Here is a 27,619-nt window from a genome sequence, read left to right as displayed (position 1 = left end):
CTCTCTAACCAGGGAGGAGGGCTGTGGCTGCAGCAGCCGGGAGATGTCGCTGTTCCCCAGTCATTGGTGATGTCAGGCTAAACTAATAAAGACAGAGGCCCCCATGTGCCGGGCTTTGTTCGCTGTGAAATCCTGGGAGCACTGAAGGGTCCAGGTCAGCTACAGAGGTAACCCTCCTCATCCACCTGGATCTTACCCCCTTCGCGAGGCGCTGGGTTCTCGCGGGTGTGGATGTGGTTTGGCTGTTGTCCTGTATCTTTTGGTCTCTCTTTTTGGGATAGTTGTATTTGTTGTATTTTCAAAAATATGTGTGTTTTGGGGAGGAGACTCCCACTGTCCTACCCACGCCGCCATCTTGGCTCCGCCCTCCTCATCCACCTGGATCGTCCACATTTCTCTGCCCAGTTCCTGCCCTGGTTTCTCAGGCTCTGCCCCAGGAGCCTGAGGAGGAAGCTCAACATAGGGACCCTCCCTCCAGCCTGGCCCACAGGCAAGAACACAGCCCCTAGAGGATGGAGCCGTTAGGGGGTCTCTTCTCACTTGCAGTCTGAGTCGGAGGATCTCAGTGACAACGGGACCTGCAGACACAGCAGGAGAAGTTCCCATTACTTGAGTGTCTACAGAAAAAACCCAAGGCCCGCCTGGGGCTCCAGTTTCCAGTTTCCCATCTGAAATAGGTGCCCAGTGTCAGTGGCCGGGTTATGGCTTCACTTCCCCTCTGCGGTTACAGTACAGTTAAGGGAGCTCTGATGGCTGTGGCCGCCGCAAACCTAGGCTCCAGAGCCAGGGCCAAAGAGCCCTCACTCCAGGCTGACGGAAAGCAGAGACCCTGGGAAGCTCCCAGTCTGGCCTCATCCTCCTGACCTTCCCCCACCCTGTGCCATTTGGTCCCTGAATACCCAGGCTTCAGAGCAGACTGAAGATTAGTTTCCAGGCCGAGCCCCACCCATGGAGCTGGAAGTCTCCTCCAAACCCCAGAATTCCTCCTAATCCTTGGCTGAGACCTGGCTTCCTGCCTTATTCCTGTCACTCCAGCCCCTGGGTCAGCCCCACTCACCACTACACCCAATAGCTTACAGGAGTCTAGTCCTTGCTCACAGAAACAAAGCAGTAACATCTCTCAGTGCTTACTACATGCGAGTCACATAACATATGTGATCTCATTCAATAACCTTAAGGGTTGGAGCAAAAAGTGATCTCATTTTCTGGTGCAAGAAGCTGAGTGTCGGGAGCCATTGGGTAACTTGTCCAATCCACATGCACAATAAATGCGGAAACCAGGGCAGCCTTCAGAGAAGTTCTCCCTCCCTGGACAGAGCTACCCTGGCTCTGGCCTCAGCATCTTAAGGCTGATTCCTGCCAGCTCCTCACAACAGATACCAGATTTCCCTTTGAGTGTGTCAGTAGAACCTCTGTGGAACCTTCAAGGTGGACTAACAGATGTAATAACTGAGGATGTCCTGCAGCCAGGGACTGGGAAGTTGTGATGGAAGAGGTCACTGTACTTGCCATATGCTTTCATTGTGGGGACAGTGACAGTTCTTATCATCAAAACTCTGGTCTGGTGATTTCACCAGTGAACCTGCAGCAAAAAGTCTCAGGCTCACATCTGACCCAATTTACAGGTCCTTGAGGTTAGAGATGGTCTCAGGCAAGCACAAGCATTCCAGAATATTAATCAGTGATGAAAATTCATCATTAATTTATTTGCATATTTCATCATTCATTCAGACTTTCATCCATCCTTTGATAATTTACTCATCACACATCAATGTAAAAACACCCCTGGGTGCTAAGCATTATGTTTAGTATCTAGGTGCCAAGAAATAGTAAGATGCAATTCAAGTTAATTGATATGTATCAGGTGCCTTCTGTGTGCCATTCACTGTGTGGAGGGCTCCAGTCATTCAGTGGACTTGCTTTGGTGGAGATGTCATTCTGGGTAGGAAGGCAGGCAGGCAGGCAGGCAGGCAAGCACACAGATAATTATATACAGTGTGACGTGCACAGTCTGTTAACAGAGGTGTGTGCCAGGTGTGATAGCAGAGTGGGTGGAGAATTCGCTCTGCTGGGGAGCAAGAACGGCTTTACAGAGGTGGTGACATTTAAGCTGGGCCTGGAGGAAGGGGGAAAACATGCATACAGCATGAACAGAGAGGCCTGGAGGCATGATCCGTGAATGGCAATTTGGTGTGCAGACTTATCTGAGGACGCTAGTAAGGGGTCCTCAGGCCTTTATGTGCGTCGGGATTGGTTCCACAGATTCAATTCCCTGGGGTAGGGCTCAGGGTTCTCCATTTTTAACCAAGGCCCCAGGAAATTCTGATGCAGGTATGAGAGCCCACAGTCTGGGAAACCTAGGCTGAGGAAATGCACAAAATGATTCTGGAACGACATGTGAAAGCCAAGCTGTTGCAAGGTGTCAAATACTGTTGCTAAGGAATTTGGGTCTTTTCTCAGTGGAGGGAGCCTCTGGGAGCCCTTCAAGCCCAAGTGTGTGGGTTTGGGAGGAGAGTTTTGCCAGCAGCCTGGAGGGGGTACTGGAAAGCAGAGTAGCCACAGGGCAGGAGCCTGGTTAGGAAGCTTTGACAGCTGTCCAGGCCTGTGGTCCCGAGGACCTGAGCCAAGGCCCACTAGGGAGTTGGTGGGGAGCAGCTGGGGTGGACTTGAGAGGGCTCTGGAAAGTGGGACCACAGGCCTGGGGTAGAAGGGAGGTGGTAGTGGAGGAGGGGGAGATGGTGACATGAGCTGGCCTTGCCAGGTGGGAATCTCGAGGGTTGATTGGATGCTTGGTGTGGGGGTAGATTGGAAGGAGAAGCAGTAAGTTCTGATTTACATGCATTGAGTTTTTAAGAGCTGGGATCTTGGCCAGGGGCAGGTGCAGGGAAGGTAGTTGCAACTGTGGGGAGAAGACTTTGAAGAACCAAGGAACAAGTGTGGGATCCTAGGGAGCATGCACATTGTCAGCATGGATGCAGAAAAAGTGGGCATGAAGAACAGATTAGAAAAGTAGTCAATTTATTACCTCCACTTCACAAATGGGAGAACTAAGACTGAGACCTGTAAATGACTTGCCCTGGGTCACTGTGCTCATCAGGACGGATCTGAGATTTTGAGGGTAAGCCTTTCTGGCTCCATGTCTTGCCAATAGATTTCAGCCCTGGGCAAGTTCATTAAAGATTCAATGTGACCAAAGAAATGGCAGTAAAACATTCTTGGGGTGAAAGAGTTTATACCCAACTTTATTCCCATGGTGGCAGGTCAATCACTAGAATTCCATTCACTCAGCAAGTCTGCATGCAGCAAGCCGGTCTCTGCTTCTGGGCCCCTCTGCCTCCACAGCCATCCCCTGGGCCTCTCTACCCACACAGCGGTCCCAGTCTCTGTCTTTGGTGCTGCCACCACTCCAGCCTCTGCTCTGCTCTCCTGCAGCCTTGCAGCCATGCCACCGTGTCACCCAGAGCACTGGGCAGGATGCCCTTTATATAGCGTCAATAACGACGCAATGTCCACACATGTGTAGTGAGCTAGCCAACCGGGGTCAGGTGAGAATCCTGGCCACAGAAACCTTCACTTTATCCACACTCCAGTACCCATACTCTCTTTTCTGCTGAGACCCCAGAAAGAAAATCCCAGCCCCAGATATAGAATAAACACATCCACAAATTGGGGGTGGGAGGGTGGAGGGTGTGAAGATGCAGCAAAAAGAACTTGCCAGAGAAAGGCAGTGGAGAACAGTGTGTTAAGGGAGAATATATATATGTATATATGTGTATTTTATCTCTCCCCACTGGAATATTTTGAAGCAAATCCCAGACTTCATATCATTTCATCCATAAATATTCCACTTTATGTCTCAAAAAGATAAGGGCTCTTTCTTTAGCATAGACACAATACCATTATCACCCTTAAAAAAAAAAGTCTAATAATTCCTATTAAGTGAATCTATTGAGGGCAATTTGACAAGACCTCAGAATGGGAGCCCAGGCTTGCTTATCTTGAGCTGGTATTGTCACAAAACCATGATAAGGAATTTAAATTTTCCCAAGATAATTACAGTGAAGTTGAATGGGGGATTGGAAGCACAGGAGATTTGAGAAACTTGTCGGGGGCCCTGACAAGGAAATGTTATAAAGAAAAAAAAACTGGAAAGGTTTGCAGTGAACAAAAGAAAAGAATCTTCTCCCTGACTTCCCTTTTCCTCACCCAAGGGCCTTTAGTCATAAATGTGGAATAGGAACCAGGTCTAAAGTGAAAGCAAATGGCTAAAAAGACCAAGGAGTGGTTGCTAAATGCAACCAGACAGATTCATGGGCTTATTTCCCACCAGGGCTCTCCAGCGGCTTCTCAGAGAAGGCCTGTTACCTGCTGCATGAGAATGTTAGCTTCCTGGGAGGTCCTGGGTATTGTTTATGAACTGGGCTCTGCTCTTTCACTGGGCATCAGGAAGCCTGAGCTGATCTGCAACAAGAGGGTGTTAGACCACAAGATCTCAAAGTTCCTTTTAAGTCCTGAATTCTCTGATTCAGTGAACACCTAATGAAATGGCACTCATCCCCTGGGGTTCAGTGTTACCAGGCTTTGGTTCAATGTTACTCGGTGCCTACAAAATGCTTGGATAATTTAAATGAAGATGTCTTGGAGATGCCATGTGTTTATTATGCAGGTTCGAGCTTCAAAATCACCCAGGGCTGCAGTTGGCTGACCCCCGGAGGAAATCCAAGAGGCAGCTCCATGGGAGCCCACGGAAAACCAGCGGTGGGTGGTGAGCAGATGCAAACTGCACAGAGCCATCCACAGATGGAGTTGGTGGCCTGAGGCCCAGGAAGCAAAGCATAGGAATCAATGCAAATGACAGCTCAAATTTTTTTTTATGGCAGGTAAAGGGGATGATGGATGGCAACCAGGGATTTGGGGCTGAGTTGGAGCAAAAGGGAACAGAATCATGAGAAGCAATCAGATCACAGGGCAATATGCTGCTGGGATTCCGGGTGTTGGCCTGGGTAGCTGTATTTGAGCAGTCTAGGAACTGAAGTTGGAGGGGAGCCAGGGGGAGACACACAAGAACATGAATCAGAACGGGTAGGGGGAACCCTATCCTGAGTCAGAAGAGCAGCCCTTTCCCACAACTCTGCCCACTGGCCCGTTCCTTACCATCATGCTAGGAAAGAGAGGATGTGACAGCCCTGATTCTGAGTAAAGGCTCTTTTCTTAGTTCCTCCAATGTACTCTGCTCTCCCAGTGACAAGGCCTGGATGGCAACTCTTTTCCCCAGTCAACCTCTGCTCAGACCTCAGCTCAAACCTGCTGCCTCCAGGAAGCCCTCCCTGACTTTCTCTCTAAGACAAACCACTCTGATTTTAGGTCCTTTCCACTTAAAAAAAAAAAAAAAGGCACCCATCACTGTTACCATTTTCATGCATTTAGGTGATTCTTCTTTAATTTCTAATTTTCAAGTTTGGGCTTTCAGGAAAGTTGCAAGAATAATACAAAGAACTCCCATAAGCTCTTGGCCCACACTCAACAATTGTTAACCTTCTTTCATATTTGCTCCCTGTTTCTCTCTATATATATTATATAATATATAGATTATATATACAATCATACATGTATAGACACTATATAGCTATTTTTTCTGTGCTACTTGAGAATAAGATGCAGATACCTTGCCCATTTACTTCTAAATATTTAAGCATTATTTCCTAAAAACAAGATCATTCACTTACATAACCACAGCACAAGTATATTGTATGATTCTTCGAGTAATGTCTGTCTCCTTTTACATAAATGTAGGCTCTGTGAGGGCAGGGGCCACTTTTGCTCACTACCCACCCATCATTTAGCATAGTGCCTGCCACTTCACTAGTGCTCTACAAATATCTGTTGGAAGGTGCAAGAAATCCTCAAGTTGGAGGGACTTGTCATTAATGTGGCATTCTACCCCAGCCATGAGCTGAGCTTTCTCACTCAAGCATGCTGTGCATGTTGAATGCGATTGGGTGTTCGGATTTGTCTGTCTGTTTCCATTTCTGTGGGGAACCAGAATCTTACTGTGGTAAATTATAGGACCTGAAGATATGGCTTCTGTCATTTTCCAGTTCTCTCTAGCCAGCTCTGGCCCTTGCCAGCCCTTGTCTTGACTGACAGCTGCCTTTCCTCTGGCCCAGTGGCACCTGTTGGCCATCACACCCAGTTAATTGGCCCTGAGAGAGTGCTGGCAAAGACAGCTGCTAACCCGGCCAACCTTCCCCTGCAATTGCTTGTATGAGGTGCTGGCCTCTGCCTCGGGAGCTGCCCTGTAAGCTATTGGCTCACCAGGTGCTTTGGGTTACCTGACAACTCATCAGAATGCTGTAGATGCTCGGTTAACAGAGGAACTGATGGGGTATGGATGTGCTCAGCGAATGGGAGCTGGAGCCCACAGTCATGGAATCCTGATTGGGAGAGGCCTTTAGAGATCATTTCAGATGATGGTTCTCCAAGCATGGTTCCCGAACTGCAGTAGCCACACCTCCCGGGAACTTGTTAGAAATGCCCTACCCCAGACCCAGTGAATCAAAATCTCTGGGAGCAGGCACACCAATTTGTGTTTTAACTAGCTTTCCAGATGATTCGGGTATGTGCTCAGGTTTGTGACCCTCTGCTCTAGGCTGATCCCTCCAGGTTCTGAAGGGGGGATCTGAAGCCCCAGGAAGGTCACCCTGCTACCTCCTCTCACACAGGCACCTTCTCTGCCCATTGCTGCCTATCTGCAGCTTGCTGGCATTTTTCTCTTTTTCTTTTAATGTTTTCAGAATCATAAATAAGCTTATTACAGGCTATTACATTACCATGGCAACCTGGCAGCTGGCTTGAAAGAAGTAGGGAGCACGGCTGCCTTGGGGTCTCAGTGGCACTGAAGTAATTGTGATTTTCTCTCTGCCCGTCTTTCTATCTATGCATAGCCTCTTTGTTTCTTTCCTCTTTTCCTCCTCTTTTCTTCTCTGTTTGGCCCCAATTCCTCCCTTGTCTCATTAGGAGCAACATGTGTTGTAATTGTTTTAGATTTTCCAAGGGCTGCCAAATCTGACCTCTCCTTTGTACCTAACAATAACACCAAAAGGTTGTATTAAAGTTTTCTTGAACTGATTCATTGATCTTTAAGAAGGTACATGCACAGAATCAAAATTCAGAAGTTACAAAATGGCACACATTAAGAGTAAGTTTCTCCATGACCCTGTGTGTCCAGGTCCCTTCCTTGGTGGTGGTGGGGATGCTAGTACCTGTTTCCTGTGCACCTTTGCTGGGACAGCCCATGCATATGTAAGCATGTTCCTTTATCTCCTTTCTCCTTTTTTATTTACACAATGGGCAGCATTCCATACTCACTGCCCTGTACCTTGTTCTTTCACTCAGTGTGTCTTAGTGATCCTTCTCCAGCATTTACAGTTCTCATGCTTTTCAATAGCTGCATATCCCATGATGTAGAAATACCATCCTTTATTTAAGGGGTTCCCTGTTGATAAATATTTGAGTTGCTTCCAGTCTGTTGCTATTTTGATTTCCATTTTATAGCTGGGAAAGCTGTGATTCATAGAAAGAAGTGGTCTGTGGCAATTCATAAAGCAAATGTGGACATCTGTAGGCATTGCTTAGCTGCAGAATCTAAGAAAAAAGGAAGAGGTGACTGACTCTTAAAATTACAGGAAAGAAAGAGCTATCCAGAGACCTGATTTCTTTTCTGGCCCTACTAGTGTCTTATCTAGTTCAATTAGATTCTGCTAACATTGCTTGATGCCTGATATGTATTTAAATAATTTTGTGTGGAGGCATTTAAAATATGTCTTCCCTTGCTAAATGATAATACTCCTTAGGGAAGGGACGATGTTTCCTCTGCTACTGCATCCCTACCAAGTACTATACTACTAGCAAGCACCGGGTGTACAGTAGGTGTTAAATAAATATTTGTTGCATGGGTGGATGAATGGGCCAGAATTGTGTGTGGTTATGAAAATGGGCTTGGAGGCCTGGGTTTGAATTCTGACTCTAACACTTAGTTGTATAACCCAAGACCCAGCTCTCAACTTCTCTATGCTTCAGTTTCCTCAGCTGTGAAATGGAACTCCCTCAGGTTTGCTGGGAGGACCAAGTGAATGAAGGCAGATCAAGTTTCCACACAGGGCCCTGTACACAGTAAAGGCTCAACCATTCTCTTAGCTTCTTTTGGTGTCATGTACTGCCTGGAAATTCTGATGGGGAAACCAAAAAATCTTCAAAGAGGAGGCAGGCCCTGAAAGAGGAGTAAGATCCCAGCTTACAAAGCTGGAAAAGATCTCTTTACTGGTTTCCTCCAGGTACAAAATGAAGATGATGACACTGGTTTCTGTCTCCCTCTGGGGAGACGGTCTGGCTTAAAGTCCCTCACAAGGAAGATTCCACACAATTAAAAAAAAACCACCATTATTATGCAACTGGAAAAGTGCTTTCACAGGACAAGTGAACTAATCGGCAGCAAATAAGATTCTGCTTGTGCTGTGTGTAATTGAATATTTAGTGTGGACTTAACCCTGGGAGCCAACCGTGCTGTCGGTCAGGGTCAAGTTTAATGGGGCAGGCACTTAGTAAGTGTGGAGATAATTAATACCATCCAGATGCTGGATGTGTGTGAAGTTTGTGCTATGTCCATGACCAGCACTTCAAAGAGGTGGAGTCTGGGCTTTCTCCTCAGGAGGAACTGAAGGTGGGAGCCCTGGCCTGGGCCTTTGCTTCTGCTGGAATCTCCTTCTGGAGACTGAATGTCACCTACTCTGGGAAGCCTTCCATGATTGCCAAAGCCAGAGTCTGATGCTTCTCCTGGGTTCTTAAGTCACTGCACATACTTCTTTTGTAGAACTGAAAATATGCTGTTGCATTATTTTGTTTTCAGGTCTGTCTCCCTGACCAGAGCCCAAGATCTTGTTCCCAGTGTGTGTATGACATACAGTTGGCACTCAAGATTTGTTTGCTGAAAGGAGCTTTTCAGGTTTCAGAACTGTGGGAGATCCTGGGTCTCAAAAACAAGTTAGGATGTTGGATTTTCCTAGGAAGGGCAGACCCTCTGTGATGCTGACATGTAATATATCTTCTGATGGAAATTCCATTTGATGGCCTCTCCTGTGAGCCCAGCATTGAAATGTGAACCTCTCTTTCTTTGTAGCAGACCTGCTCCTGGAGGATCCTAGGCTCCTTGTGTTTATGGACACCCCAGAGTAGAATCCAGTCCTGACTGAGTTCACACCTTGTAGAAAATGAGAGAAATGACCTTGAATAATCAAAGTTATCTGCTATGAGACTCCTGGGAGGCCAGAGGAACAGTCCAGAATGTGATGAGTCTTCACTACTGTTTGGGCCCTGCTGACTCCAAGAGGAATGTGTCCCTGGCCTTTCCAGCACGTAAAAGATGTCCCCCCATTGCCTGGAGGAAAGTTGTCCCTTGCTTTGATCTTTCATCCTGGATATAGTAGGATCTGCTGCACTCAGAATTGGTGGCTTCACACTGGAGCTGAACCTAAAACAGAGAAGTTGGTGATGAAACACCACAGAACTGACCTCAGCCAGGACCCACCCAGAGCCAGGTCTGGCCAAGATTCTGCCCCAAGAACCGCCTGCTCAGAACAAAGCCCTGGACTCTTGACTCACCAGTCTCCACTGACCCTTGCAGCTGGCATCTGCCTATGGATTCAGTTTGGGGTGGGCTTCTGACCAGTCCTGGTTAAGTCCAGCCTCTTGCTCCAACAGGACTGAGGAGAGCGTGTGTCTGCCCCACCCACCTGCCATCATGGGAGAGGGGGCTGCCTCTTTCTGCTTCCTGGGAGTCTCACAAATGAGGGTTGGGCAGCCCAGTTGGCAAATACCAGTGTTTCCACCACTCTGTGGACTCTTTATTCTCTTCTGTTACTCTTGAGAAGGGATCCACCTCCTGGTCTCAATCAGTCATTCAACAAACATTCATTTGTACCTGCATGTAACAGGCAATGTGCTAGGAGCTGGAAGGTAGGAAAGAACAAAGGAAATAAGATTACACTCTAGCGGGGAGAGACTGATAATAAATAAGTAAGCAAACAGAATAATTACACACTGAAGTAATGCTACAAAAGAATTGGGCAGGGAGCTGAGATAGAAAGTCAGGGAGCTCTGCTTAGAAAGTTTCTGCTATCTATACCTTAAAAATTAGTGGCTTAAAATATTCAGTTAGTTAGCTCTTGATTTTGTGGTTCAGAAGTTTGGAAAAGGCTGGGCTGAGAGATTCATCCCTGCTCCATGTCAGCTGAGGTGTCTGAGCTGGAGAGTCTACATCCAAGATGGTTTTCTTTTGCCTAAAATTTTGTACTGAAAAACTTCAAATATATAAAAAAGTTGAAAGAATTGTGCAGTAAACACTACCTACCAGCTAGACTACACTTAACAGTCTACCATCTTTGCTTTATCACCCACCGGTCCATCTCCCCACCTCTCCAAGGTGGCTTCTCCACTCCCAAGTCTGGAGTCTGACGCTCCTTGGGTTGGGCTGCTTACAGCTCGCTGGTCTCAGGCTAGTTGTACTTCTTACATGGCAACTGACTTCCAGGCCAGTTAAGTGCCAAGCCGGAAGCTGACACAGAGTCTTTCCCACAGTACGCAGTCATGGGGCAGAAGAGGCTGTGGGATGGTCCGTTCCGCTGGACCCATTATTAGAGAAAATTATTAGCTAGAAAGAGTGATCAGGGAAGCCCTTTCTCAAAAGATAGTATTTGGGCTGAACCTTAAAGGATAATAATGAGCCTGTCTTTGAAGAGCTAGGAGAGGAGAGCATTCCAGGCAAAGAGACCAACAAAGCAAAGGCTTGGAGGTGGGAAAGCAAGTCTTGCACCTCTACCTTCCATTTCCATATCCAAATCCAGTCCATTATCTGGGACCTACATTGGGCCACCTCCCTCATGAAGCCTTCCCAGTTACATCAGTCCCTGCTGATCCTCCTCATTTTCCTAGAGGCCTTGGGGAAGTTGATTAACTTCTCCAGTCTCAGTTTCTTCACTTGGAAACAATACCTATCTTATAGGGTTGCTGAGGGAGAATATTGATATTTGTAGTGTGCATGGTGCTTAGTGAATAATAAATCGCAGTCATAATTTACAATTATAAACCAATTCACCTTGTCATGTGTTAATCTAGTTTATAGTTTTTTTCAGAGCAGAGAACATGCCTTTCTCAACTTTTTCTTTCCTAGTGTGTAGCTAGTATACATATTATGGATAGAAACAAGCAACTCACAGAGCTCTCTGATGTGTTGTGGTGCTACCCATGCTTGGCACAGAGATGAGCAAGACTCAGCTGGAGCCCTCCAGACGCTTCCAGAAAAAAGGAAAGTAACTGCCTGAAGCAGCCACACAGGGGATCTTTTACATATGGATGTGGAGAGTAACAGGTTTCAAAGCACCTGCATGTCTACATTAGGTTGCTAGGGCTGCCATCACAAAGTACCACAAACTGGGTGGCTTAAACAACAGGTATATGTTTTCCCACAGTTCTGGAGGGTAGGAATCAGATATCAAGGCTGAGGGCTGTGAGAAAGAATCTTTTCCATAGCTCTCCGCTAGCTTCCAGTGATTTGCTGGCAATTTTTGGCATTCCTTGGCTTGTAGAAGCATTACCCTGATCTATGCCTTTATCTTCCCATGGCATGTTCCTTATGTGTGCATCTGTGTCCAAATTTCCCCCTTTAATAAGGATACCAGTCATGCTGGATTAGGTCCATCCTACAGACCTCATTTTAACTTGATTACTTCTATGAAGACCCTGTCTTCATATAAGATCACAGTCTGAGGTACTGTGGATTCCAATGTATCTTTTTTTGGGGACACAATTCAACACATAAAACATCTTTGTTTCCTATGACCCTCTTCACCCACACTCTACAGTGAGTCACTTCAGGGCACATACCTAGTCATGTCCTAAATATCTGTACCCTTCAGGCCTCAGCTTCTCCTTCCATCTTATGCTCCAGACCTTTCCCACAGCCTTTCCATCTCCCACGATGATCTCCTACTTCTCTTTGCCTGGCAAATTCCTACCCATTCTTCAATGCTTAGCTTAAATGTCACCTCCACAAGTATATAACAACAAAGCAAGACTGAAGGAACAAAACAGCAGTAGACTCACAGACTCCAAGAAGGGACTAGCGGTTTCCAAAGGGAAGGGGTTGGGGAGGGTGGGTGGGGAGGGAGGGAGAAGGGGATTAAAGGGCATTATGATTAACACACAGAATGTACGGGGGGTCGTGGAGAAGGCAATATAGCACAGACAAGTAGTGACTCTATAGCATTTACACTGATAGACAGTGACTGCAATGGGATGTGTGTTGGGGGGGGCCTTGATAATACAGGTGAATGTAGTAACCACAATGTTGCTCATGTGAAACCTTCATAAGATTGTATATCAATGATACCTTAATTTTAAAAAATGTTACCTCCACAGAGAGTCTTCCCTGATCACCCTTGCTTGATTCATATCACCCATGCTATTCTCTTATGGTTTCCTCTTCTTTCTTCCCAATACATCTTATAGTTCATAAGTATATATTTCTCTGTGTGATTAATGGAGATGTCAGACATCAAACCCTAGTTTGTAAGCACAGTTTGGTAGGGCTCCACCTGCCCATCGTCTTCCCAGTTCCATAGTGCAAGATCCAGAGTAGAAATTCCATAAATATTTGTTGAATTAATGAATGAGTGAACTACATATCTTTGGGTCCTCCACACTATCTCACATAGTAGGGGATTAGTGGCTATTGAGTGAATTATAATTATTTCTGTGTCTTCTAAGAGTGAACTTTTTGAGGGTAAGGTTAGGTCTCATTCTTTTTTGAATCGTTAGCACCTAACCCCTTCTCCTTGCTCTTCTATGTATTAGTTACCTGTGCTGCATAAAAAATTACTCTGAAATGCATTCTTTCACAGTTTCCGTGGGTCAGGAATTGAAGAGTGATTTTGCTAAGTATTTCTGGCTCAAGGTCACTCATGAGATTATAGCCAAGATTTTGGCCAGAGCTGCAGTCATCTCAAGGCTTGACTGGGTCTGGAAGATTGACTCCCAAGGTGGATCACAAATTGGAGTTGGTTGGTGGCAGGAGGCTTCAGTTATTACCCTAGCAAACCTCTCCTTAGGGTTTTTTGAGTGTCCTCATTATGTGGATTCTTCATGAGTGCTCAAGAAAGAACAAAGAGGAAGAGCAATGTCTTTTAGGTCTTAATCTTGGAACTCATGCTCCAAGATTTCTATTGGTTACATGATCTGCCCTATTCAGTGGGGAGAGGCTAACCTAGGAGCATGGATACCAGGACTCAATCACCCAGGTGCATGTTGGAAGCTGGTTACTATGCTCTATCTAAACTAGATCAGCTTTCCTCCTACTACTTGCCCCACCTCTACTCAGTCAGGAACCCTGTTCTTGGCCTTCCAGACACTATGACATAATTATAGGCTCATTTAATTATTTCATCTGTCTTGCTCCACCAGACTGCAAGCTCCATAAGGGCAGAGACTGCATCTGTCTGATTCAGCACCGTACCCCCAGTAATCAGCACAAGGCAGAGTATGTTCTCAGTGGATGTTTTGAACAAATTCTAATAATTTGATTCTAATAATTATAAGACTGTTCTTGTTTACTCTGACTTGTAGACTCCTACCTAGCTCAGCGCCTAATACAGAATTAAGGCGTTTGCTGAAATCAGCTGAGTGATAAAGGGGCTTGGAGAACAGCGGAGGTCTGGATCTCACTTACCCAGACCTCTCCCTCCGGCTCCAGCCCGCAGAGTAAGAACAAACGTCTGACAAAGCCTAGTAGCCTCAACCGTCAAACCTAGCAACGCGGGCGGAGCTGAGCGTGCTGGCTGCTCCGCGCGTCACTTCCGGGATCCGGGTGGTGGGGGGAGGGGGTGTCTCAGGGAACCACTTCCGGGCCGCGCGGGAGGTGAGTGCGGTGGCGCCGGCTGCCGGGCCGGGATTCGGGGCTGGGCGGAGTCTTAGAGACGGCGGGAAGCAGAGGGTTTGGGCACCTGTCCTGCGCCGCGGTCGGGCTGGCCCGGCGGCACTCTGCGCGCGGCGTGAATGACTTCCCGTGGCTCTTGTTAGAAAGTCACTTCCAGAGGGGAAGCTGAGTTCCAGGGAGGCGGAAGGCCTCCCCTGGTGCCGCCTAGAGCTTTAGTTCGGAACCCGGGCCCGAACCCAGCTCTCCTAAAGGCCAAAATCTGGCCGTGCCTTCAGCGATGGAGCATTAGGAGGAGCCGGAGCTCCGGAGTCAAGTCTGGCCGGGTTCGATCCTGGTGTACCCTCCTTGCTATGTAACCGTGGGCAGTCTGGCTGCCGCTCCGGTTCTGCTTCCTCTGTGAAATGGGCGCATAGTTGTGATTTGAGAATTATAGGAGACAGTGAATGTAAAGCGCTTCGTAAGCTCACAGTTGGGTCACTTCATTTTTAAGAGAAATGGGAAATGAATATACGAAACCCCACACATATTTTAAGTGGTGGCAACGAATTCGAATTTAATAATTACACTTTGCAGGCAGGGCATCTGCACACAGTTTCGCCCCACTGTCTGTCAGTTGTGACTGCTCTGGGAGCTGTATTAGCTTTCTGAAGGACAAAATTCGGTTAGAATTTTGAGCAGTTCTGGGGAATTTGTTGTAATGGGACGAGTCTGGGCATTCAGCTCATTGCTGTAGGCCTAACACTGGTTTTCTATTCCCCAGTCTGCTTCGGTGGAATTCTCAGAGTAGAATGTTAAAATCAATTCATTAGAAGCCAAGAATCCCCTACCAACATAGTTGGAATATGGGTTTTACAGTCGTAGGAGATTTCGTTTCTATTTGCTAAGTCTGGAGAGCTATACATGTTTCAGGGGTTATTTATTTATTTTGAAAATTTGACTTTTTGGAATAACCTTTTTGTTTTAGAACTTTTTGATTTACACAATTACTGCGAAGATACCATAGTGAGTTCCCATATGCCCCACACCCACTTTCCTCTGTTATTAACATCTTACATTAGTTTGGTACATCTGTCACAATTAATGAACCAGTATTGATAAGTTAATATTAACTAAAGTCCATGCTTTCAGATTTGCCCAGTTTTTTCTGAATGTCCCTTATCTGTTCCAGGATCCTATCCAGGATACTAGATTGCGTTTAAGTGATGTCACCTTAGGTTTCTCTTGGCTGTGATAGTTTCTCAGACCTGACTTGTTTTAGATAAACTTGACAGTTTTGGGTATTACTGGTGAGAAATTTTGTAAAATGATGTGCAGTTGGGATTTGTCTGATGTTTTTCTCATGATTACATTGGAGTTGAAGGTTGTGGGGAGGAAGACCATGGAGGTAAAGTGCCATTCTCATCACATCACATAAAGGGTACAGGATGTCAGTATAAGTTACCAGTGTTGACATTAGCCCAGTCTAGTTTGAGGTAGTCAAATTGTTCCGGTGTGAAGTTACTCTCCTCCCCGCACCCTTTTCCATATTGTGCTCTTGAAAGAAAGTTATTCTGAACAGCCCATGGCTGAGAGTTTGGAATTATACTTCACTTAAAGGCACATAAATGATTTGGAATTCTTTTCTGTGGGACATTTGTCTTTTCTCCTCCATTTATTTACTTACTCAAATATTTTTTGTATCAGTATGGATTCAGATACTTATTTTTTTCATACTTTGGGTTGTAGTCCAGTACTACTTTATTTTGTTATTCAAAGTATTCCAGTTTTGGCTATTGGGAGCTCCTTCCATTGGCTCCTGTATCCCTCTGACATAACCCAATAAATGTTTTTTTTTGTTCTGCTTTGTATTTTGAACTCTTTCTTTCTTTATGCTCCAGACTAATTTTGTATATTTACTGCTTCAGTCCTAAAATTACCTATTTCTTCAAGAGCCCTGGTTCCTTTTATTAGAGAATGGTATTAGACATCAAGAACTGGGTGTTATGTGTGTTCATTGCTACTGGGATGCCCGTGCTTATGTGCCCTCTCAAGGGACACAGCTAGTGATATATGTGTGTATATTAACCTGCATATATACATATATCTATAAATAGTTCTGTATGAAGTCACCTGTATCTTTATTAAGCTAAATATGAGTTCATACTGATGTCTGCAGCTTCCATCCATTTCCACATGGATCATTCTGGTCTCCTTCTCTGGCTTATCTGTGTAACCTCTTATTCTGTGTATTTATGGAATTGTTCAATTCCAGTATACAATATGTAGTGATTTCAGAATTGTTAACCTATATCCCCTGTGGGGAACAACTTTATCAGTAGTACAACACACACTTTATCAGCTAGAGTACAACATTCCTTTTGTCATTGGTTTTACAGACTCCATTCATTTCCAAAGTTACTGAAGTGAGCACTTGATTCCCCTACATCTTCAGTGAAGGTTTTAAATACATTTGTAATACGTTTAGATTCAGAATGTCACATTCTACATATCCTGGGATACCTTGACCTCCTAAGTGATTTTTTAAAGCATTTGCATACATTAAAATTTACTCTCTGTGCTGTTAAGTTCTATGGATTTTGGCAAATGTTTAATGACTTGTATTCACCATTACAGTATTATACAGATAAGTTTTACTTTTAGGGAGTATTTTTAACTCTTTCAGATTTCACTTTAGCAATCCTCTTGGCTTTCTCTTCCAAATACATACATAACCTGAGAATTTGCCATCTGCACTGCTTCCATCCTGGTGCAAGCATCCTTTTTGACTGATGTGGTAGCCTCCTGTCTTCTTGTTCCCACTCATATCCCCCTAGAGTCAGTGCTCAATACAGCAGCCAGACGGACCATTTTAAAATGAGTCAGACCCTGTCATTCTTTGCTCAGAACCTTCCAGTGGCTCCCCTTTCACTCAGAGGAAAAGCCAAAGTTTTTATAATGGCCTTCTGGCCCTATGCAGCTTGCGCAGTCTACTGTTACCCTTGATCATAAAGCTCATTCTTGCCTCAGGACCTTATCCCTGGGTACTCCATCCTTTGGTACTCTGACTGTTCGTTTGCTTTTTTCTCACGTCTGCTGAAATTTCACCTTCTCAAAGAGGCCTTTGCCAGACCACTTCATTTAAAATACACCTCCTTTGCTCCCTCTTTATTGTCTCATAAAACTCACCCCTGAGGTACATTATATGTGTGTGTGTGTATTTGAGTGCCTCCAATTTTGAAAACTCCATGGCAGGAACTAGAATAATGCCCAGCACATAGTAGCTGCTCAATTAGAATGTGTGCAACAAACGAATATCTCAGATTATTGGTGTCTGGCACTCAGGGATAAGCTGTAAGGGGTCTAGTAACCTTATTAAATTCTTTGCCATGTTTGATAATAAATGTGTATGTACTTCTATTTAAATTCTGGTAGGGGTATGAGATTTTCCCAGTGTACAGAAACCTCTGCTTTCAAGCAAATCTGGAGCACCGTAGGTCTAGAGACATTGCAGGATAGTCAGCTCTGCCCAGACTCAGTTAGAGAGCCTCAGCAGTCCCCATGCGTCTTAACTTTTCCTCATTGTTAAATGAGACGGTTGGTTGGGGCATTTGCTTTTGCTTTAAAGACGGGAAACAACTTTAACATTTGCCATATATTTGAGTCAGGCTCTGGAACAAACTCAGAATGAACCCAGGGCCCTTGCTGTCCAGGAGTTTACAGCAGAGCAAGTCAAAACATTAGGTGCCAATCTAGTAGTCCTCAAATAGTAAGGAATACATTTCGAATTTGATGCCATAATATAAATATTTGGATTAGATGGATATACAGTCAGCTTTTGAACAACAGTGGGTTTGAACTGTATGAGTCCACTTACATGCCGATTACTTTGGATAAATACATTGGAAAATTTTTTGGAGATTTGCAACATTTAGAAAAAACATTTTTTCTCTAGCTTACTTTCTTGTAAGAATACAGTACATAATATGTGTAATGTACAAAATAGTTGTTAATTGACTTTATGTTATTGGTAAGGCTTCCAGTCAACAAGTAGGCTTTTAGTAGTTAAGATTTTGGGGAGTCAAAAGCCAAAATGAATTTTCAGCTGCTCAGGGGTTGGGTGCTCCTAACCCTCATGTTCAAGGATCTACTGTAGCTGAAAAAAAGCTTTAGGACACAATAGTGACCCTTACTAATGTGACATTTTCTATTGTCATTTGTTTAATTAAAGTGCTGGTTACAGCCCCCTAAATGGTTACCACATTTCACTAATTGGTCACAACATGCATTTTGAAAACCATTGACCTACTGGGTAAGAGCTTGGGCCCTGGAGGAGCCAGCCAGTCTGAGCCCTGACTTTGTCACTTATGAGACAAATAATCTCAGGGTAGGCCATTAACCTCTCCAAGCCTCGGTTTCCTCATCCACATTAGTAATCCTGGCCACCACAGTGGTTGTGAAGTGAATGAGAGGCTGACTGTAAAGTGCTGTGCACATCTGCGTATGATTCACTCACTGCTACCGCTGCAGCATGGGAGGGGTGGGGGGGGGCAGGAGCAGAGCCTGGCACGGGGAGCCTGAGGGCTCCTGCCTCCCAGATGAGAGCTGAAAGATGAGTAGGACTCATGTGGCTTCTGTACTCAGGAAGGAAAACCCAGAAACCCTAGCAGGCAGGCTGGCAAGTAAAGCACATGGGTGCGGAGAAAATGCCGAGGTCTAGAGCATGCATGGTCTGTGTGAACATTTTTGTTTTCCAGAACTTTTTTACAACCTGTTATACCGGCATATACTCCTGATATACCTGTGCTGTCCAATATGGGAATCCTCTGGGCACATGTGGCTGTTTATATTTAAAGTTAAGTAAAATTAAAAAGTTAGTTCCTCAGCGGCCACATTTCAGTGCTCAGTAGCCGCATGTAGTTGGTGGCTGCTATACCGGAGAGCACTAAGCAGAACATTTCCATCATGGCAGACGGCACTTTGGGCCCTAACAAGTCTTGTGAAGGAAGTAGAGAGGGCATGGATTTTTCTTTTACATTGTATTTATTGTTTCAATAGTATTTCCCAAAATTAAAACTCAAGACTCCTTCACTTTAACAGCAACTATTTACATTTTCCTAGACTCTTTTGATCTTTAGCCAATAAAATCAGTTTATATATGGTTGGAATCACAGTGTTTATATAATTGTTTTTTAAACATTAATATTATTTTGCAAAGACTTTTTCTGCTAACTTGATGTTCACTCTATTTGCCCTTTTCATGGAGGGGAATATGCCATGATGTCTCATAACTGAGTTAACTGCTACTTTATTGTTGGGCACTTTATTTGTTTCCTGTTTTTCAGTATTTGAATAGCACTGCCATGGACTTTTTTGTACCTGAAGCCTTTTTCTTCTTTTGAATTGTTTCCTTACTGTAAATTCTAGGAAGTGAGTTATTCAGTCAAAGGATATAATCACTTTTATGGCTCTTGTTTTATATTGCCTAATTGCTGTTAAAAAAAAAAAGCCTACATGCATTATAGCTTTGAATAGATATTATTGTTGTTTGACTCATGAGAACATCAAGTTGCCAGGAGGTCAGGGGATCTTCCCAAACTGTAGCTAATTGCTGATAGAGTCAGGGTTCGCGTTCCCCCAAAACTCCCAATTCCTGACTCCTGGGCCCCATCTTTTTATTGTACTCCAGATATTCATAAAAATGTTGCTGTTAGTGACATAAACTAATCTAAGTTTTGGTAAGCCCAGTAGGTTTTTTGAAGCCTTAAGTATAAAGCTTGGGACCAAGGGCATGGTTTAAAATGCATGCTGTGTGAGCTGCAACTGTGAGTTGCTGAGAGCTGTCTTACACCTTGGTGTCCACATAGCAGTGCCCTGTCTGGGCTCTGTGTTTCCTCCAGTGAAGCTGAAGCTGTTCTCACAGCTGCCTTGGAATTCACTTCAGGGCCAGTTTATGAGCCACCCCAAACAATCTGCCTGGTGTCTGAGCGTCATACTTTGTATTTGACCAAAAATGGTATTCCTGAGCTTGAGGCTCCACCTGATTCACCACACTTGGATCCAGATGATGTTGGATTCTTTCCAGAAGTCAAATCCTCGCTGGGAGGATGACTGCCAGCTCTGAGGATTTATTTTTTTTTAGAAGCATCCTCAGGCTTTGAAGGCCATTCCCAAAGAAGACAAGTGATGTGAAAAGTGGCCACCCTGTTGTCACATGCACTGAACCTTCCTAAGTGTCCAGGTTGAAAGGGAAACAATACCCATTTGTGTAAGTCCCGTTCTGTTATTCAGAAGGTCATTTCTGTCAGCCTTCAGCCACTCCTCCTCCATGTTGGAAAATTTTTGCAGTGCATTGCAGCAGAGCCAAAGTGGAGGGAGGTCTTAGGACAGTCTTTTTAGCCCAAGACTTTGCCATAGGAATACAATGCTGGCCATGTGTGTAATTTAAAATTTTCTAGGGGCACAATTAAAAATTGAAAAGAAAACTTTTTTTTATTGTGGTAAAATGTATATTACATAAAATTGACCATTTTAACCATTTTTAATTGTACAATTCAGTGGCATTCAGTGTGATATAACCATCACTGCTGTTTATTTCCAGAACCTTTTCATCATCTCTAACTGAAACTCTGCACCGCTTTGACAATAATTCCCTACTCCCCCTCCTTTAACCCCTTGTAACCTATATTCTTATTTTTCTCTCTGTAAGAATTTGCCTATTCTAGGTACCTAATATAAGTGGAATTACACAGTATTTGTCCTTTTGTGTCTGGTTTATTTCAATTAGCATAATGTTTTCAAGGTTCCTTCATGTTGTATCCTGTGTCAGAATTTCATTCTTTTTAGTAGCTGAATAATATTGCTTTGTGTGTATATGCCATGTTTTGTTTATCCATTCAACTGTTAATAGACTCTTGACTGTTTCTGCCTTTTGGCTATTGTGAATAATACAGCAGTGAACATTGGTGTACATGTGTCTGAGTCCCTGCTTTCAGTTCTTTTGGGCATATACTTAGGAGTGGAATTGCTAGGTCATATGGTAATTCTATGTTTAACTTTTTGAGAAATCACCAAACTTTTTTCCAATTCGTCTTTTTGCTCTTGTGATAGTATACAAAAGTTTTTAATTCTGATTAAATCCAGCTTATTTATTCTTTTGTTTCCTGTGCTTTTGGTGTTATATCCAAGAAATCATTGCCAAATTCAATATCATGAAGCTTTTTCCCTTATGTTTTCCTTAAAAGTTGTATGGTTTTGGGTCTTTAGATCTTTGATTTGTTTTTAGTTAATTTTTGTATATGATGGTGTCCAGCTTCATCATTTGTGTGTGGATATCCAGTTTTCCCAGCATCCTTTGTTGAAAAGACTTATCTTTCCCCATTGAATGATCTTGGCACCCTTGTTTGAAAATCAATTGACTGTATAGGTAAGGGTTTATTTCTGGGTTCTCCATTCCATTGGTCTTATCCTTATGCCAGTATCACACTGTTTTAATTATTGTAGCTTTGTATTAAAAGCTAATGAAACCAGAGTGAATCCTCCCACCTTGTTCCTCTTTTTTAAGATCAGGTGAAATTAATATAATTTAACCCAATATGTCAATCTAAAAACATTATTAATGAGGTATTTTACATTCTTATGTTTATAGTATCTTCTATATCATGTGTGTATTTAACTTAATAGCCATCTCAGTTTGTACTAGCTGTATTTCAATTCTCAGCCACGTGTGACTCATGGCCACCATTTTGGGCACCTCAGATTTAGCAGGAAATTGCACTGTGGCATAGATCTCTGAAAACACAAAGGGCTTTGGATTCAGGTGGGCCTGATTCCAAAGTAAGTTTGCCCCTTTCTCACTGGAGTGGGCAGAACGAAGCCACTCCTGGGTGCTGTGGTAGAGGAGAAGCAGTTCCGTCATACCAGGGTAGAGGGAGGGCCGTAAGGAAGGTATGCTGGAGAGGTGACACTTGGACTCAGCCTGTTCATAGATTGGGGGCTTTACGAAGCAGTCAGAGTGGGAGAGGGCATTCTCGCAGTGTGCAGCTTGGGCAGAGGCCCAGGATTTTGAAAGAGCCTTTCATCCTTGACCAGGATATTAGGAGTGGGGGCCGGGGAGGGTCTGGTGAAAGGAGAGTTTAGAGTGGACTGAGGACAGTGGCCCTCCACCACTGGCTGTGATGTGACCACTGTCCCTGTGTCCATGTCCCCAGCATCTCTTACTTGAATTATTGGCAGTAGCCTCCTCACTGGTCTCTCTGTGTTCACTCTGTCACTCCTCCCCTCCCCATTTAAAATCAGAACATGTCACTTTTCTGCTCAAAACCCTTCAGTGGCTTTACATTTTACTCAGTCAAATTGGAAGTGTCAGGTCCTCTGAGGTCAGCTGTCACGTCTCTCTGATCTTCCTTTCTCTCTCCCTCCTGAGTATACCTGTCTAGCCATTTTGGACTTACTTCCGTGCCCAGGGTCTCTACCCTTGCTTTTTTCTGTACCTGGAAAATGCTTCCCTCAGATATTCCAGTGGCTCACTCTCATACTTCATATCACTGCCACTTCAACCCCATCTCTTCTGCAGAGAGCCCTTCCTGTCACCCCATACAAAATAAAATGATCCCCTGAAGTTTTTTTCAAAACAGTTTTCCCTAGCTGGCATGTCACATCTGGATGTGTTTTTTCATCTCCTCTGTCCAGAGTTGTAGTCCCCAAGAGAGCAGGGATTTGTCTCTCTTGCTCACTCTTCAGTGCTTGGTGTTCAGTGTTTGTTGAATGAATAATTGAATGAATAAATGAATAAACAAAACCTGAAACATAAGCCTTCCGTAAGTGTGTGTCGATTGGAGATTTTTGTTGAAAGTGTTTGCATTTACTTATTTTCCCTAACTTTGTATGTGGAAAATTTCAAACACACAAAAAAGTTGAAAGAATGGTCTAGTGACTATCCTTGTATCCTCCACTTAGATTCAAGAATCATTAACATTTCGCCACAGTTCCTTTGTATCTTTTTTGGTGTCTGTGTGTTGGTGCAAGTGGAACCATTTTAAAGTTCAGTTATAGAAACATGACACTTATCCTTTGTATTTAGAAGCTGGCTCTGGAGAGTGGTGAGTTGGAGGAGACCCCAGGCAGCAGGCAGCTGAGGCCATGGCCTCCGACCTGGACTTCTCACCTCCTGAGGTGCCTGAGCCTACTTTTCTGGAGAACCTGCTCCGGTATGGACTCTTCTTGGGGGCCATCTTTCAGCTGATCTGTGTGCTGGCCATCATCGTACCTGTTCCCAAGTCCCACGAGGTGGTGAGTCCTTCCCTGTGAGCCTCAGCAACTCAGGCTGGGTTCTAGGTACTAAAAACAGATACCACAGCAAGGAAGATCAGCAGGGACTGTGCTGGGCTTATTGGTTTAGTGTGTACACAGATTCCCACCTGCTGGCAATGACACACGTGTTAAGCAGATTTTTATTTATTATGTACTACATATCAGACCCTGCTGAAAGATGTGGTGTCTTTCCTTAAAGAGCTTCTATTCCTTGGGAGAGAGTCAGATTGGAAACAGATACTCACACATTTCCATACAGGATAGAAGTACAGGGTACTGTGAGGGTGTGTAACAAGGGGGAAGACCTGATCTTACCCGGAGGTGGGGGCTGGGCTATTCTCCCTCCCCTAGGGGCAGGGAACTGCATGCCCAAGCTCCCAAGGAATAAAGAAATGGGCTAGTTAAAGGAATTGAGTAGCAGTGACTGTGGCCAGAGCACAGAGGAGACATGATAACAGGTGCAGCCAGATTATTTGTTTTTTTGGTGTTGAGTTCTCTCTTTATTGTGGATATTAGCCCCTTATCTGATATATCATTTGTGAATACATTCTCCCATACAATAGGTTGCCTTTTCATTTTGATGATGGTTTCCTTAGTTGTGCAGGAGCTTTTTAGTGTAGTCCCACTTCTTTACTTTTGCTTTTGTTGCCCTTGCCTGGGGAGACTTACCCAGAGAAAAATTTCTAATGCTGATGTTCGAGTTTACTGCCTGTGTTTTCTTCTAGTAGTTTTATGGTTTCAGGTCTTATATTTAATCCACCCAACATCTTTAATCCATTTTGGGTCAGTTTTTGTGTATGGTGTAAGACAATGATCCAGTTTCATTCTTTCGCATGTAGCTGCCTGTTTTCCCAACACCATTTATCAAAGAGACTTTTCCCCATTGTATATTCTTGCCTCCTTTCTCATATATAAATTGACCATATAGGTGTGGGGTTATTTCTGGGCTCTCTGTTCTGTTCTATTGGTCTGTGTATCTGTTCCTGTGCCAGTATCATATTGTGTTGATTTCTGTAACTTTGTACTACAGATTGAAATCAGATAGCATGGTACGTCCACCTTTGTTTTTCTTTCTCAAGATTACTTTGGTTATTTGGGGTCTTTTGTGGTTCCATATGTATTTTAGGTTTATTTGCTCTAGTTTGGTGAAAATGCCATTGTTATTTTGATAGGGATTGCATTGAATCTGTAGATTGCTTTGGGCAGTATGGCCATTTTAACAATATTCTTCCTATCTATGAGCATGGAATAACTTTCCTTATTTGTGTCATCTTCAATTTCTTTCATCACTGTTTTTCAGAGTACAGTTCTTTTACCTCCTTGGTTGGATTTGTTCCTAGGTATTTTATCTTTTGGTGCAATTGTAAATGGGATTGATTTCTTAATTTCTCTTTCTGCTAGTTCATTATTTGTATATAGAAATGCAACATATTTCTGTACATTAATTTTGTATCCTGTGACTTTACTGAATTCACTTATTAATTTGAATAGTGTTTTGGTGGAGTCTTTAGGGTCTTCTGCATATATATATCATGTCATCTTCAAATAGTGACAGTTTTACTTTTTCCTTACCAATTTGGGTGCCTTTTATTTCTTTTTCTTGTCTGATTGCTGTGGCTAGGACTTAAAGGACTATGCTGAATAAAAGTGATGAGAGCAGGCATCCTTGTGTTGTTCCTGATCTCAGGGGAAAAGCATTTAGCTTTTTGCCATTGAGTATGATGTTAGCTGTGGTTTGTTATATGTGGCCTTTATTATGTTGAGATACGTGCCCCCTATACCCACTTTGTTGAGTTTTTATCATGAATGGATGTTGAACTTTGTCAAATGCTTTTAAAGCATCTATTGATCATATGGTTTTTATTCCTTTTGTTATTGTGGTGTATCACATTGATTGATTTGCAGATATTGAACTATCCTTGTATCCCTGAGATAAATTCTCTTTTTACTGATTTTTTTACTGTATGATCTTTTTTACTGTAAATGATCTTTTTACTGTATTTTTACATTTTATTTTATTGAGGTATTTTTGCATCTATGTTCATCAGGGATATTGTTCTATAATTATCTTTTTTTGTAGAGTCCTTGTCTGGTTTTGGTACCAGGGTAATGCTGACCTCACAGAATGAATTTGGAAACTTTCTTTCCTCTTCAGTTTTTTGGAATAGTTTGAGTAGAAGAGGTACTTACTCTTTAAATGTTTGGTAGAATTCACCTGTGAAGCCATCCTGGTATTTTGTTTGTTGGTAGTTTTTGACTACCAGTTCAATTTCATTACTAGTAATTGGTCTGTTCAAATTTTTTATTTCTTCCTGGTTCAGTCTTTAAGATTGTATGTTTCTAAGTATCCATTTCTTCCAGGTTGTCCAATTTATTGACATATAATTTTTCACAATACTCTTATAATCATTTGTATTTCTGCGGTATCAGTTGTAATTTCTTTCATTTCAGGTATTACTGAGTTTTCTTTTTTTCTTGAGTCTAGCTAAAAGTTTATCGATTTTGTTTATCTTTTCAAAGAGTCAGCTCTTAGTGTCATTGATCTTCTATATTATTTTTTTAGTCTGTTTCATTTATTTCCTCTCTGATCTTTGTTATTTCCTTCTATTAACTTTGGTCTTTGTTTTTCTTTTTCTAGTCCCTTTAGGTGTTTGGTTAGATTGTTTTTTGGGGTGTTTCTTACTTCTTTAGGTAGGTGCTATATTGCTATAACCTTCCCTTATAGCATTGCTTTCCTGCAACCCAAAGACTTTGAACTGTTGTTTTTTATTTTCATTATTTTCCAAGTATTTTTTAATTTCTTTGATGACCCATTCGTTGTTTAGTAGCATGCTGTTTAGCTTCCGTTTGTGCTTTTTCCAATTTTTTCTTGTATTTGATTTCCAGTTTTATACTACTGTGGTTAGAAATAACGTTAGTATGATTTCAGTCTTCTTAAATTAAAAAAATTTTTTTTTATTAAGGTATTATTGATATACACTCTTATGAAGGTTTCACATGAAAAACAATGGGGTTATTACATTTACCCATATTATCAAGTCCCCACCCATACCCCAATGCAGTCACTCTCCATCAGTGTAGTAAGATGCCACAGATTCACTATTTGCTTTCTCTATGCTACACTCTTTTCCCTGTGATCCCCCACACCATGTGTACTAAACATAATACCCCTCAATCCCCTTCTCCCTTCCTCTCCACCCACCCTCCCACGCCCTTCCCCTTTAGTAACCACTAGTTCCTTCTTGAGTTTGAGTCTGCTGTTATTTTGTTCCTTCAGTTTTGCTTTGTTGTTATACTCCACAAATGAGGGAAATCATTTGGCACTTGTCTTTCTCCACCTGGCTTATTTCACTGAGCATAATATCTTCCAGCTCCATCCATGTTGTTGCAAATGGTAGGATTTGTTTTCTTCTTATGGCTGAATAATATTCCATTGTGTATACGTACCACATCTTCTTTATCTATTCATCTACTGATGGATACTTAGGTTGCTTCCATATCTTGGCTATTGTAAAAAGTGCTACGAGAAACAGGGGTGCATATGTCTTTTTGAATCTGAAAAGTTGTATTCTTTGGGTAGATTCCAAGGAATGGGATTCCTGGGTCAAATGATATTTCTATTTTTAGTTTTTTGAGGAACCTTCATATTGCTTTCCACAATGGTTGAACTGGATTACATTCCCACCAGCAGTGTAGGAGGGTTCCCCTTTCTCCGCATCTTCACCAGCATTTGTTGTTCTTAGTCTTTTTGATGCTGGCCATCCTTACTGGTGTGAGGTGATGTCTTATTGTGGTTTTAATTTGCATTTCCCTGATGATTAGTGATGTGAAGCATCTTTTCATGTGTCTGTTGGCCATCTGAATTTCTTCTTTGGAGAACTGTCTCTTCATATCTTCTGCCCATTTGTTAATCAGGTTATTTGCTTTTTGGGTGTTGCGGCATGTAAGTTCTTTATATATTTTGGATGTTAACCCCTTGTCAGATATGTCATTTACAAATATATTCTCCCATATTGTAGGATGCCTTTTTGTTCTGTTGATGGTATCCTTTGCCTTACAGAAACTTTTTAGTTTGATGTAGTCCCATGAGTTCACACTTTTGTTTCCCTTGCTCGAGAAGATGCATTCAGGAAGAAGTTGCTCATGCTTATATTCAGGAGATTTTTGCCTATGTTGTCTTCTAAGAGTTTTCTGACTTCATGACTTACATTCAGGTCTTTGATCCATTTTGAGTTTACTTTTGTGTATGGGGTTAAACAATAATCCAGTTTCATTCTCCTGCATGTAGCTTTCCAGTTTTGCCAACACCAGCTGTTGAAAAGGCTGTCATTTCCCCATTGTATGTCC

At 43.1% G+C, this 27,619-nt stretch overlaps 1 protein-coding gene and 1 long non-coding RNA gene across 4 annotated transcripts in view; one reads left to right on the top strand and one right to left on the bottom strand.

The window, feature by feature from the left end:
• Window positions 1–5,790: 5,790 nt before the first annotated feature.
• Window positions 5,791–13,913, bottom strand: LOC140849471 (uncharacterized). 2 transcript variants are annotated; one of them, XR_012131369.1, is made up of 3 exons: window positions 13,778–13,913; window positions 9,658–10,004; window positions 5,791–9,526 (listed from the first exon to the last, which is right to left on the bottom strand). It is a non-coding gene; the product is annotated as an uncharacterized lncRNA (long non-coding RNA). The 2 variants fall into 2 exon arrangements; XR_012131370.1 differs by lacking the exon at window positions 13,778–13,913 and adding an exon at window positions 10,469–11,142.
• Window positions 13,914–13,937: 24 nt separating this feature from the next.
• MANBAL (mannosidase beta like) overlaps window positions 13,938–27,619 on the top strand; it is a 40,683-nt gene continuing 27,001 nt past the window's right edge. Inside the window, exons 1-2 of one of the 2 annotated variants that reach the window (XM_017667625.3) lie at window positions 13,938–13,966; window positions 23,043–23,251. In XM_017667625.3, the coding sequence (XP_017523114.1) occupies window positions 23,102–23,251 (150 nt within the window). In that variant the 5' untranslated portion in view covers window positions 13,938–13,966; window positions 23,043–23,101. The remainder of the gene's footprint in view (window positions 13,967–23,042; window positions 23,252–27,619) is intronic. The other variant, XM_017667626.3, reaches the window with a different exon arrangement.

The sequence above is a fragment of the Manis javanica genome, chromosome 5 (assembly GCF_040802235.1).
Source record: "Manis javanica isolate MJ-LG chromosome 5, MJ_LKY, whole genome shotgun sequence".
Lineage (NCBI taxonomy): Eukaryota > Metazoa > Chordata > Mammalia > Pholidota > Manidae > Manis > Manis javanica.
The sequence above is the reverse complement of the archived record's forward strand: the minus strand, read 5'-3'. Positions and strand labels throughout refer to the sequence as shown.